The sequence below is a fragment of the Nicotiana tabacum genome, chromosome 6 (genome assembly GCF_000715075.1).
Source record: "Nicotiana tabacum cultivar K326 chromosome 6, ASM71507v2, whole genome shotgun sequence".
NCBI classification, from domain to species: Eukaryota; Viridiplantae; Streptophyta; class Magnoliopsida; order Solanales; family Solanaceae; genus Nicotiana; species Nicotiana tabacum.
This window is the reverse complement of record NC_134085.1, coordinates 162,335,309-162,353,500: the sequence shown is the minus strand read 5'-3', so window position 1 is coordinate 162,353,500 and position 18,192 is coordinate 162,335,309. Positions and strand designations below refer to the sequence as shown.

Here is an 18,192-nt window from a genome sequence, read left to right as displayed (position 1 = left end):
TATATATTTTTTATATATAATATACAGAATTACACATGTACAAAAAATATACAATTTTCGGCTATTATTTTTAGAGTCGCTATATTCATTTTCCATTCTTAATCACCTACTATCAGGCTGTTTCTTTTTTTTTTTGGCAGTGGCTTTATTACTCTCATTGTGATGAAAAAGATTAGTTTCTCATTGTTAACTTGAACCAACACAGCATACTGAAGCACAAGTAGAAAATCCTCTTTTGTGTGATATGTTGCCTCCAAATTTTAATTTCTTCAGCTTTATTCACTTTTAAAAAAATCAACCATTCTAACAAAGATAAAATGAGCTGTACTAGATTCATTTCCCTCCCCGTCTCTAAAGCAGTTGTGCATACCTCTGCTAATCCAAAAAAGTGAAAGAACAGTCACTATTACATGGAGTTGGAGAAGGCCCCAGGGCATATAACTATTGCAAGTTTGCAACACATTCTTCTCCAGGGAGGGGAAGCACCTCTGGTGTTTCTTCTCATAAACACAAGCGCATCAAATTATATTGACTAAACAACCAACCATACCGCGTGTTCCAATCTCGGTCAATATGTACATCTGACAAATATAATTTACTTCTTCTGATACTTCTAACAAACAGTTTATTTGATTACTTTTTCTCTGATAAGCAAATAAGTATCCCTTGTACAAAAAAGACACAACTGAAACTGACCTAGGTATACCTATTTTACAATAACTTCTTTGTGGGCTTTATATGACAGTATGACATTCCACACTAAAGCGATGAAGTTAGCAGCAAGGACCTGCAAGCAGAGGAGGGGAATAGAACATTCCAGTTGGTTAGAGTAGTATACAAACATGTAAAAGAATCTGAACACAAGAACTAAACTACACGTAACTACTAGTAATTGCAAAAAGACATTTGGTCCCAATTAGAGAATTAAAGGCTGTAAAAGCCTTTAAAAAAATACGCATTAGAATGTGAATGAATCACAATAATCAAGAGTGATCAAAAAAGAGGTTCAGGTGTCGAGTTCTTTGCAGTATTGCTAAACAACCAACTGAATCTCCAATACTGTGGTTTAGCGGAGTCTGCACACCCCAAAATACTTCAAGTATAGCTTGAAACTGCTAATCCAGCTTTATGTCAGTTAATTTGGCTAGTTCTTTACATGAATGATTGGGCGTTTTTGCTAATTCGTAACAATAGGATCAACTTTTTGAAGAGATATCTCCAAGCAGCTAGAAGCTGACAGGAAGCCATGCTCATAATCAAACAAAATGATGAAACATGGCTGTTTCACTAACCTGAAATTGCTGAGGTACAAACCGGAAGTTGATAAATTGAAAAGGTATCCAGAGTTGCCAATTTGCAAGGACAGATGAGAACCACTCCTTAATTAAGAAAAATTCAAAAGTAAATTATTAGTATGCATCTATCGAAGGGTCCATTCCAATAAGTATGAAAAGAGAGCCATTTAGAATACCTGTTGAAGCTTTGGAATCACTTGTGATGACCTTCCCTCAAGTGTTACCAAAGAGGATAAGAAAACCCCAACAAAAATTGGAGCAAAAAGGAACTGTATCAAAGCAGCTCAAATTCAATGGCAATATCATTCAGAAGGCAGTAGTTACTCCAGTAAGTAAGACATTATCACTAAATGAAAAAGAAGGAAAACCTGATCTAGTACAAGGCGCATGACAGCACCAGAGGCCCCTGGAGTTGTGACCAATCTACTCAAGTAGAGGTACCTAAATATATCAGAGTCAGAACACGAGGAGCTATTCTACAATGCCATTAGGAAAATTCTACCCCTAGGCATTCACCAAACAAACAAGATATGCACCCATATCTGGTAGATACATATATTTTTAGGATCTTTACCCAAATAGTTGGCCGGATTCACCGTTTACTTTTGGTAGCTCGTATTCATAGATAACACTTATACATGGTTATACATATATTATACATCCGCCAGCTATTTTCAGTCTAAGCGGTTTGGTGGACAGCTATTTAGCTTAATTCTTCTATATTTTTTAGCAAGGCAATGAGCTAAATGATATTTAAAACAATACTCAGTAGATAATTCTGCATAAGTTTTAAAAACCGAGCTCATTAACAACAAATACAAATCAGCTTTTGTGATTGCACGTAAAATTTAAATTGATCATCAGAAACAAAATTGAAGATCTAGAACTACCCTCAACCATTTTCCATCATAAAATACAGTGATATACCTGCAGTTAGTATCATTTAAACCTACGGACGAAAATCGGATTACTTTACATATCGTCCACTGAATTGATATAGCAAACACTTAAAAATCATTACATGAAGATAAAAAAAGCTACAAACAAATAAGGAGCATCTTGTATTTTTGTATTCCCAGTTTAAGTACTGGGTTAGAAAGACAGGTCTCCAGCAGATTAGGCAATCAGTATGCAGTAAATAACATAATAACAACACCAGCTTCAGTAGAAGGTTGAGATACACAGACCAAAATACAAGTTGTAAAAGCAGATTCAGAGCTGTATAGAGAGGAAATAATAATGGGCTGTGAAGATATTACCAAAAGTGCAAAGATGGACCCACCAAGACCAGCCCCAATAATGTGAATATAAACGTCCTCTTTACATCCACAGATGCTACTTGGTCAATCCACAGCTGTGACACATAGCCAGCAATTAAAAGGTGAAGGAAACAGAAAAAATAGCTTGAAATCATCGCGAAGAGAATATATTTCAAAGAGGGAAAAGATGGTATCACTAATTTAAAGCACTGGTCAATGATTGCAAGCAGGGATACTGAGTTGCTGACGCTTTGCACTGTAAGAAGGAAAGTGAAAGAAGGAATTTGTTTTTGAAATTGATGGAGAGAAAGGGAGGAAGGAGTGTGAGTAGACACTGAATAAAACTAATATAATGATTAGATGGTTCATAATGCCTACTGTCTTTTATGACATTACAAAATTTCATCAAAGGAGGTTTGCCTTCACCACATTTGTACAGAAAAGGAACTTGGTGTATCGTTCATGACCCGATGCATTTTTCCTTCCTATCTCCCCCTATAATCAATTCAAAAAAAGAACTGCAGTCATCCCGCTCCTTTCCTCCCTTTCTTTCAATCCACAAGTTCAATACACATTTGGACATAAGAACTTGATGTTTCCTTCATCATCCTATCCATCCTTTTATCTCCTTTTCCTTTCCTTTCTCTCTCTAAAATCATTTCAAAAAAGAAAGTTTTACGCTTGCCCCCTTCCTCTGCTTCTTTCTCTTCCGTTCTTTCAAACCAGAAAATATCTGATTAGCATCATCTTAGGAATTACCATCTCAAACACCAAAATCCTTACCATAGTAGGAATACCATAACTACACATGACAAGTTATGACGATGTTAACCATAAAGTAGAATAAACATTTGACATTGGTAATCCAAAACCACGTACCAAAGAATATATTTAATGATTAAGGAAATAGAGTTCATTATAAGCTTACTTCATCAGGTGTTAGAAATTAACAACTAATACTAGCTAAACAATCGGAATCTCTGATTTGCAAAATCTTGTAACTTCTGCATCAACAGAGAACACATGCACTAGCATTGACAAGCACGGTATGAAAAAAGTGTGTATCCCCAACAGACTCTACCGATTCTTGAAGCTTGAATTTCATTTTACTGAGTTTACCTGACAGATTAGATCTCCAGAAAGTGTCAACAGTGCAGATGTAACTGCTTTTGTCCATACTGGATACTTCTCGAGAAGAGATAAGTACCTACAGCAGAAGTAACGATTATTCTCGGGCCGTGATGATACAGTTAACAACATTGTCGAGATATGACTTACAAGAAAAATGAAGCTTTATAGTATTGTATATATTATTATTTTTTATCAGATGTATATATACTACTATTCCTTTTTCAAAAATAAGCTAGAGTATATAATATTCTTTATAGTTAGGATTCAGCATAAATTGGTTGATTTTAAGTTGGTTGTCAGCCTACCACAACCCCCCTCCTTTATATGAGCAGGTTTACAATAGGCAAGGATTCATATAGGCAGCCCCAACTTGTTTGAAACTGAGGCATGATTGTTGTTGTTGAAGAGTATATGTTAATCTCAGAGCAATAGAAATGGTGAGAGAAACATAGCAAGCCTTTAATGAAAAGAAAAAGGGAAAAATTCATGCTTTTTTTTCCCAATGTATAAATGATTTATCACTTTTTCAGTTTTATCAGTGACAAGTAAAATATCCTTCAAACAACCCATAGCATAAACAATGCTAGTAGTACTTAACATGCTTACAAGCATTTGGCTAACTTGTTTACTCAAGGAGATATTTAGTACTCCATCCATTCCAATTTATGCGATGTTGTTGGACTGGACACAAACTTTTGAAACTTGTACACTAAAACAAGCAATAGATATTTGTTCCAAATTTTAATTTAAAACAAAATTACCAGGCAAGTAATGACCAGTTACTCCCACCACCACCACCACCGCCACTGTCACTGCCACCATCACCACCACCACCGGATTTTCCATCACCGGAGCCTCCATAACCACTACCTCCACCGCCTGAAACCGCGGACATCTGAAAATTCTTACAAGAACCGAACCTTCTAGGCCCAATATCAGAAAGATGCAAACTTTTCAGCCCATGAGTTGAGGCACCGAGTTGGGTCCCACAGTGTTTGCCAGAAAAAGATGAAGAAGAAATAGCAGAAGAGGACCTTCCAAATCGACTTCGGGTCTGGGCGTGGAGTTGTGAAGTGGATTTTAGGGGGAAATCCACGAACCGTACCGATAAAAGAGAACTGCGGGTGAGAATTGAGGCGTTTGAAGCCATTGTTACCTGCATTTCCTGCTTCGACTGGATAGCTTTTCAGGTTGTTCCTGCTATTACCAGAACTGTGCGCCTTTTGTGTTGAGGTTTTGAGGGTTTAAGACGGTGTTTGGCTAATATTACAAACCGGGTTGAAGCGGAATACAACGTAGCTGATTCTCGAATTAATTATTGTCGTCGCCTGAATTAGGATTCAGGATATCTATAAATGAATAATCTAGTATTAACTCTTCAAGATTATAATGTAAGATCTTAAATTAGGAAAAGGTGCGAAGCACTCCTCAAAACATGCATGAAACTTGTTCCTTTCGGAACTTGGATTAATTAATTAAGAATTTTAAATATTCAGGTAAAGCATTAAAAAATAACACTTTTTGTACTTAAAATAAATATTATCAAAGGGGTAATAATTGATTATTTAAATAAGAATTTGACTCGAAACTTTATGAAGATAAAGACCTGACCTTGAAGGTACTAGAGCAAAAACGGGCGAATCGATCTGGCAATCTTGGCCTATGCTATGTTCCGTTGTTTTTATTTGAGAGTTTTTAGTTTGTGACGAACATCTTCCCTCAAGTTCTTAATGTAACACATAGCTACTGCAACTTAGCATTTGGAGTGTGATTTAACTAAAATATAGTGTTTCATCATTGAATGCAGATCATATCATATTCAGAAATTTCTTTTATTGATCATCCACCACGGTTGCTTCTCAACTAAAATTGATTTTCTTTTGTCCAAAGAAAAACTATAATATATTACTTAAGTTAAAGACACACACAGAGGTGATAGTAGACTATAATTATGCAATTTAGATACTATTTACATTTTAATTTAGCCGCACTTTATCAATGTTTGAATGTTAAAAGATAACAAAAACCTCTAATTAAGAGTTTTATGCTTTGCAGGAGCCACTCCGAGCTATAAGGAAGGTAAAGAGTGTTTTGGAGTCAATATGGAGCATGGAAGGCCAATCGGAGGTTAGCACGGTCGCACGGTCGAAAAGGAGGAAGAAAAGCAAGCGGCGAAGTCCTCTCCAGGTGCGCGGCCGCGGATTGACCGCGCATTGGCCGCGCACTGAAGGCAGAACACTGGGTGAAATCCACGGCCAGATCCGCTGATCACGCCCAACTATGCCGTATAAAAAGGACTAAGCGGTCGTTGCAAATATAATTCGATTTATAAGTCCGGAGTCGAATCCCACAGAGAATTAAGGCTTAGCTACAATTGTTCACTATCACCAAGAATATAAGCTTGAACAATTCCTAACTTATAGATATTAAGATTATTGTGTTTAACTATCTACTAACAAATTAAAATAATAAATTAACATTAAAGATACTACAGGTTGGAGAAAAGATTAAGGAGGTCTAGAGTTATGATTTCCCTAATTGTTGGAATCCTTCCTGCTATGTCTTCTATAATTTCACCTAAGTATTCTATACCGATCATGAGCGCTCTGCATGTTGTAATTCTCTCCCGAGTAATTACGACAATTTACTATTTATACTCTCCCGAGTTACGCTAGCTCGCTTTAATTACAGCTCACTTAGATCATACCCAAGGTTTCGTTTATCTTAATCCCACCTTTAAACTCTTGGTTATTGATTCCTCACATAAGTCGGGAGTGATGTTGTTCAACAACTATCTAAATATGCACTCTCTCCCGAGTAATACATACTAAATAGGCACATCTAATTGAGGGCCCTTCAATCAACCATAAGAATAATATAGTTGAACAAATAGAGAAAATACTACGGCTCAATTATATAAAAACATAACAAGAATTTATCCCACAAAAGGTTCCATCAAAACCCTAGATAACAAATTAGCTATTCATAATAGTATGCAAAATTAAATACAATACTAAAAGTCATAACCAACAATGAAAAATAGGAAGAGGAAGTGAGAAACTTGTAGAAGAATTCTCCGCCTTGCTCTTAATGTGTTCTTGCCTCCTTAGGTCGAATCCTCGGTTTCATTAGCCTCCTTAGGTCTAAATTAGGTCAAAAGTATGTCAAAAGGTCTTCAAAATACCATTTTTCCATGTATATATACTAAGTAGGGTTGGTCTCAAACAATTACACCTTCTCCTACACGAAAAAGGACACATTTTCCGGACAGGACGTACGCGGCCGCGCTCAGACTGCGCATATCCACTTTGATTCTGCCTGACGAGTGCGGCCGCGCTCTTGACGTGCACTTTTCACCCTGTTCCATTTAGAATTGGGAAAAACATAAAACATGAAAGTTGTAACCTTTTGAGTGAGCTTTCCAACCATATATTGTGAATCCCAAATGGCGTTCTAAGAAAAAAGTTATGTATATTTTACTAGACAGTGCGCAATATACCTACTCGATTCTTCGTTTGTTCTAACTATCATCCGTTGACCCCCGAACATGATCCCGGCTTAATTCCTTGAGCTTTTACTCAGACTTCAAAGCTCCAAATCATTTGAATTCTACATAACATCTACATAGCTCGAAATCACTCCTACAAGGCATAAAACACATAATTAGTGCAAGACGCTAGCGATTAAAGCTCAAACTCAATTAAAGTGCAGTAAATTTGAGTGTAATAAGTGACTAAAATACATAATTATAGACTATCATCAATACCCCCACACTTAAACCATTGCTCATCCTCGAGCAACCAAACTACACTTTATATAGTCACGACCTTTTTTTAAACAATTTTCCTAATTCATCACACCAAGAATATTTAAAATAGACTAAGCACAAAAGCGTAACATCTTCACCTCAATATTTGACTCACAAGTACCACATATTATTCACAACTCACCCACTTACTCTAACATAGAGTTCACTGACATTACCTTTCGTTCATGAATCAAGTGCCCTCACACAATAAAAGAAAGTAGTTCCACACAATAAAATTTAAGAGCACTTAGGAACTCAAGATAGAAAGAATTCACTCACTCTCAGAAATAACATTCATATGCCACAAAAGATGCACCATAGGCTTGCCCGTAGTGTATTATTCTACTAATCGAGCTCATTCAGTCTAGGATTAAGTAGGACTTTATTTGGTTGTAATGTAGGCTGCGGGACGGGTTGGATACATTTAGATAGAAGAGTGGCTACACCTCCCTAAGCATTTTAATACATATACTTTAACATTCAAAAAACCATACTTATGTGAAACCAAACTCCGCCTTCACATCAATGTATTTTACCTCATACTTCTTTAAGCACAAGCACAATTACATCAAGAGTCACCACTTATCAGGGAATTTTTTTTCATAACAATACAATTTTTTTTTTCTTTTTTTTTTATTTAAGTGGTTCTTACTTTTTCAAAACAGTGCACCTTTCTCCTTATCTCATTAGTTCCACTCAAAAGCCAAACCAATCACCCCACATTTTAACCTTTACACAGTTCATAACACTTCAAGTGCTCATGAGAGGTTAGAAGGTTCAAATAGATGGTTAATTCAAAAAAATATGGTTGCCAAAGAAACAGGATTACATGCTCAAAGGGGTTAACTACGATACATAACAATTAGGCGGGTAAAATATACATATCTGGCTCAACACAGAAATGCCTGTATCACTTCCAAGACTGAACAAAACTACTATTTTGCTTTGTAAACACACGAGGCAAGTTTTAGACATCAAGTGCACGCACAGAATAACACAAAACCTTACACACACACACATGGCACATAACTCATTCAAGATTGGTTTTTATCAAGACACTCTAGTCAAAGAAGTTAAGCAAAGTTAAGGTCATACAATTTAAGGTACTAATACAAGAGTCAAAAACTGGGCCTAAGTGTCACAACCAAAGTACTCACTATTCTCAAGGCATAACAAAGTCAAGAGATATTTCTTCATTTCAGAACACAATACAATGACTCCAACTCCCAAAAAAAACTAACTACACCGATTCAAACAAAATCCTTGGAAAAGAACCGCTGCACAAAGAAAAACCAGGGGGTAATTGCTACATTACCTAACAAAAGAAAATCTTTTTTTCTTTTTATTTAGACTTAAATCCCTCAAGAAAATTGTCTAATAGATCCATCGTCGGAAAAAGTCCAATCTTTAAAATAAAAAAAATATTATTTAATTAAACTAACACAGTTAAAGTAGCATGAAAAGTCACCTAGACAATTTCCTCATATACCCCACACTTAAAATTGTGCATTGTCCCCAATGCACATCATAACTATAAGAGGGTAAGAGAAACTCCTTGATAGGCCAAAGGCCGAAGCACTAGCAGCTCATGGGGTACTCAGACTTCTCTCAGGCTTGGTCCTTCGTGTGGGTACCTCACACTTAGTTCCAACCATCTGGTTTGTTGTTGCATCATTCCAATAGCTTTGCTTTTCATGCTCCTAGAAAATAAAAAATTGACACTACAAAAATAATACAATTAAAAAAAAGCAATAAAGCTGGGTTGCCTCCCAACAAGCGCTTGATTTAACGTTGCGGCACGACGCGAATCACTTTTTGCCTCCACCTCGATCTTATGAATTTAACCCCCAATTTGGCATCAAGTTTTCGGCTATACTCCAAGGGTGGAGGAACAAATCTAATTGACCCAAGCAACCATTGTACTATTCTACACTTCTTGGATTTAGATGAGGTATGTAGTCATGTCTTTCTGGCAAGAAAAATTCCAGAATGTAGGCACCTTGTTCCTCATTCCTTGACTTCTCAATCAGCTCGGATGACTCTATTTCTATATCATCATCCAAGCACAATGTAGAAAAGTGTTTGGAGTGAGGACCAATGCGCTCACACACATGAACTTCAGGACTTTCAGCATCCTCAACATCAATGATACTAGAGTCAACAAAATTTGTATCCTCAATGTCCTTGGCTGACTGTAGTCTCACTTCTACAACATCGACATCCTCAAATTGTAGTTGGCTAGCTTGTTGATGTTTTACTCTGACCTCCTCAATTAGCACCTCAAATTCACGCTCTTCTTGGCTCCTATCCTCAAAATTGGCTTGTTGAGCATTAAAAATTTCAACCACTTGACTCACTTAAGCCTCCAAGTTGCGAATAGTTGCCTCTTACCTTTCTATCTGCAATTGTTTCTAATTGTTTTGTTCCAGAAGGCACTTTAGCATATCCTTGATTTCCTTCAGGTCCGCATTCCCAGGTTCTTTGTTTCTATTAACTTCACAAGAAAAGGTAGAACCATCATAGTAAGGGGTTGGGGGAAAATAAGAAATATAAGCACAACCATAAAAGTGACCCTTTTTACGGGAAAATAAGAAATATAAGCACAACCATAAAAGTGACCCTTTTTACCACTACACACATTCCACAAATAAGATTGAGTTGGTGCACATAACTCGCTCTCAGGAATGTTTTGAAAAATTTGCCACGGGTGGTTTCCTTCACAATATGTATGGAGATCAATAGTAGAATTATCTACACCTAAATTTCCATAGTTCCAAGATGTCATGTTTCTCAAATCAACAATTATAAAAAAATACAAAAAAAAAATACAAAAAAAAAAGTTCAAACTTGAACCCTAGCAATATATACAACTACAACTACACCGTTAGTTCCCCGACAACGGTGCCAAAATTTGATCACGCTCAACTATGCCTTATAAAAAGGACTAAGCGATCATTGCAAATATAATCCGGTTTATATGTCCGGAGTCGAATCCCATAGAGAACTACGACTTAACTACAGTTGTTCACTATCACCAAGAATACAAGCTTGAACAATTCCTAACTTATAGATATTAAGATTCTTGTGTTTAACTAACTACTAACAAATTAAAATAATAAATTAACACTAAAGATACTACAGGTTGGAGAAAAGATTAAGGAGGTCTAGAGTTATGATTTTCCCAATTGTCGGAATCCTTCCTGCTATGTCTTCTATAATTTCGCCTAAGTATTCTCTACCGATCATGAGTGCTCTGCGTGTTGTAATTCTCTCCTGAGTAATTACGACAATTTACTAGACATACTCTCCCGAGTTACGCTAGCTGACTTTAATTACAGCTCACTTAAATTGCAACCAAGGTTTTGTTATCCCTAATCCCAACTTTAAACTCTTGGTTATTGATTCCTCACATACGTCGGGAGTGATGTTGTTCAACAACTACCTAAATGTGCACTCTCTCCCGAGTAATACATACTAAATAGGTACAGCTAATTGAAGGCCCTTCAATCAACCACAAGAATAATATAGTTGAACAAATAGAGAAAATACTACGGCTCAATTATATAAAAACATAATAAGAATTTATCCCACAAAAGGTTCCATCAAAACCCTAGATAACAAATTAGCTATTCATAATAGTATGCAAAATTAAATACAATACTAAAAGTCATAACCAACAATGAAAAATAGGAAGAGGAAGTGAGAAACTCGTAGAAGAATTCTCCACCTTGCTCCTAATGTATTCTTGCCTCCTTAGGTCGAATCCTCGGTCTCCTTAGCCTCCTTAGGTCTAAATTATGTCAAAAGTATGTCAAAAGGTATTCAAAATACCATTTTTCCATGTATATATACCAAGTAGGGTTGACCCAAACAATTACACCTTCTCCTACGTGAAAAAAGACACATTTTTCGGACAGGACGTGCGCGGCCACACTCAGACCGCGCATATCCACTTTGATTCTGCCTGACGAGCGCGACCTTAGCGTGGCCGCACTCTTGATGCGCACATTTCACCCTGTTCCGTTTGGAATCTAGAAAAACGTAAAACATAAAAGTTGTATCCCTTTGAGTTAGATTTCTAACCATATATTGTGGAGCCCAAATGGAGCTCTGAGCAAAGAGTTATGTGTATTTTACTAGACAGTGTGCAATATGCCTACTCGATTCTTTGTTTGTTCTAACTATCATCTGACCCCCAACATGATACCGGCTTAATTCCTTGATCTTTTACTCATACTTCAAAGCTCCATATCACTTGAATTCATTCCATAACATCTACATAGCTCGGAATCACTCATACAAGGTATAAAACACACAATTAGTGCAAGACACTAGCGATTAAAGCTCAAACTCAATTAAAGTGCAGTAAATTTGAGTGTAATAAGCGACTAAAATACGTAATTATAGCCTCTCATCATCCGCGGTCAAATCCGCGGACGAGCTGATGGAAGCCAATAGCCCATAGTTAATTATGTAATTTTCAAGGCGACTAACCTAAACCTATATGAAGCCTAATTCGCCCAGAAGAGAAAGATAGCTATTTTTAGAGAGTTATTTTGGAGGCAAGAACACGGGAGGAAGATAGATAATTTCCTTAAGAGTTTTCATCATCTTCTTCTTAATTCCATTGTTGATTATGACTTTCTATAGTGAATTTCTATTTATTAGTATGAGTAGCTAAACCCGTCATCTAGGGTTGATGGAACCAATTGTTGGATGAAGTCTTGACTCTGTTTTGATATAATTTAGCCATTTTTACTCTATGATTGTTCAACTATGTGTTGTCTTGTGATTAATTGAAAGGGCACTTGATTAATCGTGTCTAGTTATCTTGTATTTCTTGAGAAAGAATACATGGCTAAATTGTTGTTGAACAACACCACCTTCAGGTAAGTTAAGAGATTAATTACTTGAATTTAATCTGTCTTTGAGTGACACAAATTGATAGGAAGTTCTTCAGATGTTGTTGTGGGTCTTCGATATACAACCCGAAGAACAACCCCCTATTCTGCAACAGGTGCAATATGTTGTTGGTAATCTGGAATGTCTCCGCTTGTATCTGAGGAACTGCAATTGCAGTGGCTAGATTATCAGCAGTTGGTTGCGCCCAATCATATAGAGCAACTTCTGGCACAAGGGTGCTAACACTCTGATATTTGGGTCCACTTGATTATTTCTATTATTTCTGTTGGCATTGTCTACATCACCCATTTCAATTTCGAATTGTTCATTTTGTTTTAGCTGTTTGCCCTTCTTGTTAGCCCGATTCAATGTCCGGAATGTTTTCTTGGGATTTGAGAGTCCTTTAAAGAGGTCACCAGCTCTCAAGGAGCTTCTAGCATGTACTTGAGGCACAGAAGAGTTCAACGTGAGAATTTCAATGGAGATATTTTTAACACCACGGAAAATTGAACTAAACTAAAAATCCTAGCAATTCTTTCAAGCTGCAATAAATAACACCGTTAATTCCGCAACAACGGTGCCAAAATTTGATTACTCCCAACTATGCCTTGTAAAAGGACTAAGCGATCACTGCAAATATAATCCGGTTCAAGTACGGAGTCGAATCCCACATGGAACTAACCTATTACTATTACTTTTAACACTGCTAATGATAAGCTCAAACAATTCTCGGATGCAAGATTTTTAATGGATAATGAGTAGAATTTAGTTAACTAAGGAAAAATGACAATAAAACTAGCAATAATCAAGAATAAAGTTGAATTCAATGGCAAAAGTGTTTAGGGCTATTGATTTCCCCAATTGTCGGATTAATTCCTGACATGTTAGCTATAATCTTGCCATAACACTCTATAGGGCTATGAGTTCCGGGCTACCGCAATTATCTCTCGATCAATTACGATAATTTACTAGAAGCATTCTCTCGAACTACTCTAGTTAATAATTTATGCAACTCAGAATTAACCCATCAAAGCTTCATTATCTCTAACCCCGCTTTTCCGAATGTGACTCCTGAGGCAATTAAGCTATTACTGTTCCCATTCTCAGTGAATGGGGAGGCTCAAAGTTTGCTGAATTCGCTCCCAATAAACTCCATTGATACTTGGGAAGAATTAGTCAAGCAGTTCTTAAACAAGTTCTATCCTCCTAACAAAACTGCGAGGCAAATTGATGAGATATTGCAGTTCAGGTAGAAACCGACTGAGACTTTGCAGGAAACCTAGGAGAGGTTTAAGGGTATATTAGTGAAATGTCCGCACCATTGCATCCCATATCAGATGCTTGGACAGAGATTCTATATGGGTTTGGCTGACGGTCTGAAGGCCAATGTAGATACTTCTGACGGGGGTGCATTTTTTAGCAAAATATTCACAGAGTGTAAGATTCTTCTTGACAAGATATCTCAGAATTCAGGCTAGACGACGAGAGATACAACACTCACTCCAATAATGCATTCTGTCGCTCTTGACCCAAACAATACAAATGAAGAAAACATAGCCACTCTCATGACCCAAATGAGCTTGCTGACAAAGAAAATTGATGAGATGGGTACGAAATGGGTGCACATTGTTGATACCACAATTGGAGGCTTATGCACTCCTTGCATAAACCAGTCATATATGTGCTCGTGGAGTAGAGAGAATGAACAACCAGGGTTTCAGCGAAGACATGAATTATGTCAATAATTTCGGAGGTCAGAGGCAAGGTGGGCAGCAATGGGGATCAACAACAAACCAACACTACAGACCAAACCAGCCACAACACAACCTCAATCCAGGAGGAGCACGACCACAAATCCAAGTCGTGCCTTATCAAAGGCAGCAGGGCTATAATCAGTAGCACCAGCAATAGTTGGCCTACCAACCACCTCATCAACAACAAACAATAACATGATCGAAATCAGGGGCATGCTGCAATAACTCATTGGGACAAATGGAAAGATGCAAGAGAAGTTAGCTACACATGATTCAGCAATCAAAGGCATTGAAACTCAATTGGGACAACTATATATGGCCTTGAACATCGCCCACAAGGAACATTGCATGCAAATACAAACATTAATCCAAATGAGCAGAACCCAAATCAGCTAATGGCAGTGAGTCTCAGGAATGGAAGAGATTTAGATAGGGAGTAGGAAGTTGCTCAATCTAAGAGAGAGACAACGCCAACTACTCCAGTTACTGTAGAGACAGATGAGTCAGCAGAGCTCAACGAGGTTGTAATTGAACAGGCACAAGTTGACAAGGGTAGGGGTGGGAAAAAAATCTGAAAAACCGAATTCCGAACCGAACAAAATTAATTTGGTATTTCGGTTTCGGTTTTTTCGGTAATGAATTTTCGGTACTTCGGTATTTCGGTTCGGTTTTATAATTTTACAAATTTGGTAAACCGAAATACCGAAAATATCTAAGCGACTAAGCCCAATTACCTATTTTATAGGCCCATGCGGCCATGCCATGCCCCATCCCCAACGTCCCACTCCCACCCAGGCCCAGCTCCCCCAACTCCCAACCCAAGCCCAATCCCAATCAATACCCAAGTACCCAACCCAAGACCCAAGTCGAGAATCAAATTAGGCATTTCATTAGGGCTTGCTTACTGCTTCAGAGTCTTCACTCTTCAGTGCTTAGCCATTTCATCGAGAAGAAGGAGACGAGAATCGACTGCGAGTCTAGGATATCACTTATCAGTCTGCGATTCTAGACGAGAATCGACTGCTTAGGATATCAGTCTACGTCTCTACGAGTTACGACTTACGAGTTACGACCGGTCGACATTCGAGCTCGAGTCTCATCTCATCTTCACCGGTTAACTTCACTACTTTTGTAAGTTTTGTAAGTCTCATCTCATTCTCATGATCTCATCCCAGTACTCGACTACTCTCTGAGGTTTGTTTGAGTTTTTACATTTTTAAGTTTTGAACTTCTTGAGTTTAGAGTACAGACGCATAAATTTTTTAATTTCTGATTTTCTGCATCAAACTAATTTAGGGTTATAGGAGGCGATTTCCAGCTCGATTCGATTCCTCACTCCTCAATTTCAGAGGTTTGTTGTTTCGCTTTCTTTTGGTTGTACTGCTGATTGAATGAACTGCTATTCTGAGCTTTTCCCTTTAGTAGGAAAATATCATTTGTATTTTGTATCACGTTCATGGCTTCATGTTGTTTAATTCATTTGCTTGTATAATAACAGTTGTGAGTACACAACTATGTGTTAGGCTTACCATATGATTACTTTGTTTATGTCTGATTTTTAGATCTTTACCATATGAGCAGAGCAACTAACAATAGCAGAATGCTCTCTTTGGTTGAACACTCTATTCTTTTAGTCGCCCCGGTTGAAATTTTCCTAACAACAGACACTTGGACTCTATTCTTTTGGTTGAAATCATATTTTAGGACATGATTTATATGTTGTAAACCTACCTTTTTTTATTATCGTTATGTGTTTATAAAATTGAATGTGGAAAAACACACCTCAATATGGACATCAATGGCTTAGGATTGGATGCATTGTTGCTGATTGATGTTCTTACACATTGGCTTCAAGAAAAACAAATGCTACAAATTTCATTTGACAAATCTTAGTGTTGTTGTTGTTGTTTCAGGCCATTGAATGATGATGAGCAAAGGATAAATGTTCCAAAGGCCATAACATGTAATGAAAGTAAAAGAGAAGTTTCTGTTTTACAAAATGTAGCTAACAAGCAAGTAGACAAAGTATTCACTTTTGACAAGGTATAATTCTTTGTTTTATAGTAGCATTTTGTTCATTAAATGGATGGATGACATGTTAAGAATGTTAGCATTAGGAGTTGTCTTAAAGATATGCTATTTACCAGGTTTTTGGCCCAAAAGCACAACAGAGATCGATATATGATCAAGCCATTTCGCCCATTGTTAAGGAAGTTCTTGACGGATTTAATTGCACTGTATTTGCATATGGGTAAACTGGTACAGGTAAAAATACACAATGGAAGGAGGAATGAGGAATAAGGTATTAACTGGTTCACACTATACACCATATCATCTTTCACATTGATCTACTCTTGTCCATAAGACTTGTTCTTTCCTTATGTTATAGGCTGGTGAATTACCAGCTGAAGCAGGTATTATTCCAAGGGCAGTTCGCCAAATTTTCGATACGCTTGAAGGTCAAAATGCAGATTATAGCATGAAAGTGACTTTTTGGGAACTATACAATGAAGAAATCACTGACTTGCTAGCTTCAGAAGAGCCCTCAAAGTCTTCAGAAGAGAGACAAAAGAAGCTTGTATCTCTCATGGAGGATGGAAAAGGTTGTGTTGTAGTGAGGGGTCTTGAGGAAGAAGCTGTGTACAGTGCAAACGACATTTATAACCTCCTGGAGCGAGGAGCAGCCAGGAGGCACACAGCAGACACTCTATTGAACAAACGCAGCAGGTAGGACCTGTTAGCTTTAATCGATTTAAAAAGTAAATGTTAAGCGACAAGTTAATGATACTCTTCTTCTGCAGCCGTTCTCACTCTATTTTTAGCATAACTATTCATGTCAAAGAAATGACTGTTGGAGATGAGGAGCTCATTAAGTGTGGCAAGCTCAATCTTGTTGATTTAGCAGGATCAGAAAATATTTCTCGATCAGGTGCACGAGAGGTATGATATTAGCATCACAGATTTGTGCTTTAAAGCAAAATTGGAAAGCTTTTACATTTCTCTTATACTCGGTTATTCAAATAAATGTTAACTAAATGACAAATTAGCACTGGGAAAAAACAAAAAAGAGCATGATAACAACTATGCTTCAACCCCAAACAAGCTGCGGTCGGTTATATGCATCTTCTGGAATGGTGGTAACAAGTCTTGTATGGATTAACCCTGATAAAGCGAATCCAACTTACAACAACTATATCTATTTGAATTCAGGCTCGTGCAAGAGAAGCGGGGGAAATCAATAAGAGTTTGCTTACTCTTGGTCGTGTTATAACAGCTTTGGTTGAACACTCTATTCACATAGCTTAGGTTCAAGTGCAATCATGCCCCGTGCTACTGCTCAACGCCCCGTGAGGCCGTGCTACTGCTCAAGACTGTTTGTTGAGGGATGCCCTCTCTGTTTTTTGTTGCACTATGTTTAACTGTTTAAGTGTTAAGACTGTGCAGACTTGCAGTTGGACTTGTTGGACTGTGTTAAGTGTTTAACTGTGTTTAAGACTTTAAGTTGTTTAATATAGTTGTGTAATTAGTAATGTGCATTGTGCAGTTGGCCAGCTTTTGCCAACTACAGTATACGCCAGATTCATTGCAAATTTGCAAGTTTGTATGACATACAATATTGACATTGAGTTCAGTATACTGGCGTGCAAGGTTGCCTTTGCAAGTTGCAACTGCAGATGTTATTCTTGTTTCAGGCTTTCAGCCATGTGCACATTGTGGTTGTGCAGTTGTGCACTGTTAGTGTTAATATGTTATAGTGTTATATATTGAAAAACATATTCTTTTAGAGTGAAAATTTCAATTATCCATGTGCACTGTTAGCACTTAGCATTGATTGTTAAACCGAAACCGTACCGAACCAAAATAAGAAATACCGAACCGTATCGAAATAATTTGGTACGTATTTGGTATAAACAATCGATGAACCGAATACCGAAATACCAAACCGAAATTCTTAAATACCGAACCGAAATATCGAACGCCCACCCCTAGACAAGGGTAAGGAGAAGGAATGTGAACAACTCCCAGAACAAGTGGTAGAAAAA

The 18,192-nt window shown here is 37.3% G+C and overlaps 1 protein-coding gene, 1 non-coding gene and 1 pseudogene across 2 annotated transcripts; 1 reads left to right on the top strand and 2 right to left on the bottom strand.

Moving 5' to 3' along the window:
• Positions 1-504: 504 nt before the first annotated feature.
• LOC107765128 (protein sym-1) lies at positions 505-5,413 on the bottom strand. Its single transcript, XM_016583738.2, has 8 exons — positions 5,297-5,413; positions 4,447-5,013; positions 3,674-3,761; positions 2,555-2,649; positions 1,664-1,736; positions 1,472-1,564; positions 1,293-1,379; positions 505-787 (listed from the first exon to the last, which is right to left on the bottom strand). Exons 2-8 carry the CDS (start codon positions 4,845-4,847, stop codon positions 707-709), a joined length of 918 nt encoding a protein of 305 aa, XP_016439224.1. The 5' UTR covers positions 4,848-5,013; positions 5,297-5,413; the 3' UTR covers positions 505-706.
• Positions 5,414-12,536: 7,123 nt separating this feature from the next.
• LOC107765131 (kinesin-like protein KIN-5B) lies at positions 12,537-16,880 on the top strand (annotated as a pseudogene).
• Positions 13,616-13,722, bottom strand: LOC142182409 (small nucleolar RNA R71). The gene has a single exon (XR_012711244.1). It is a non-coding gene; the product is annotated as a small nucleolar RNA R71 (small nucleolar RNA).
• Positions 16,881-18,192: the final 1,312 nt, after the last annotated feature.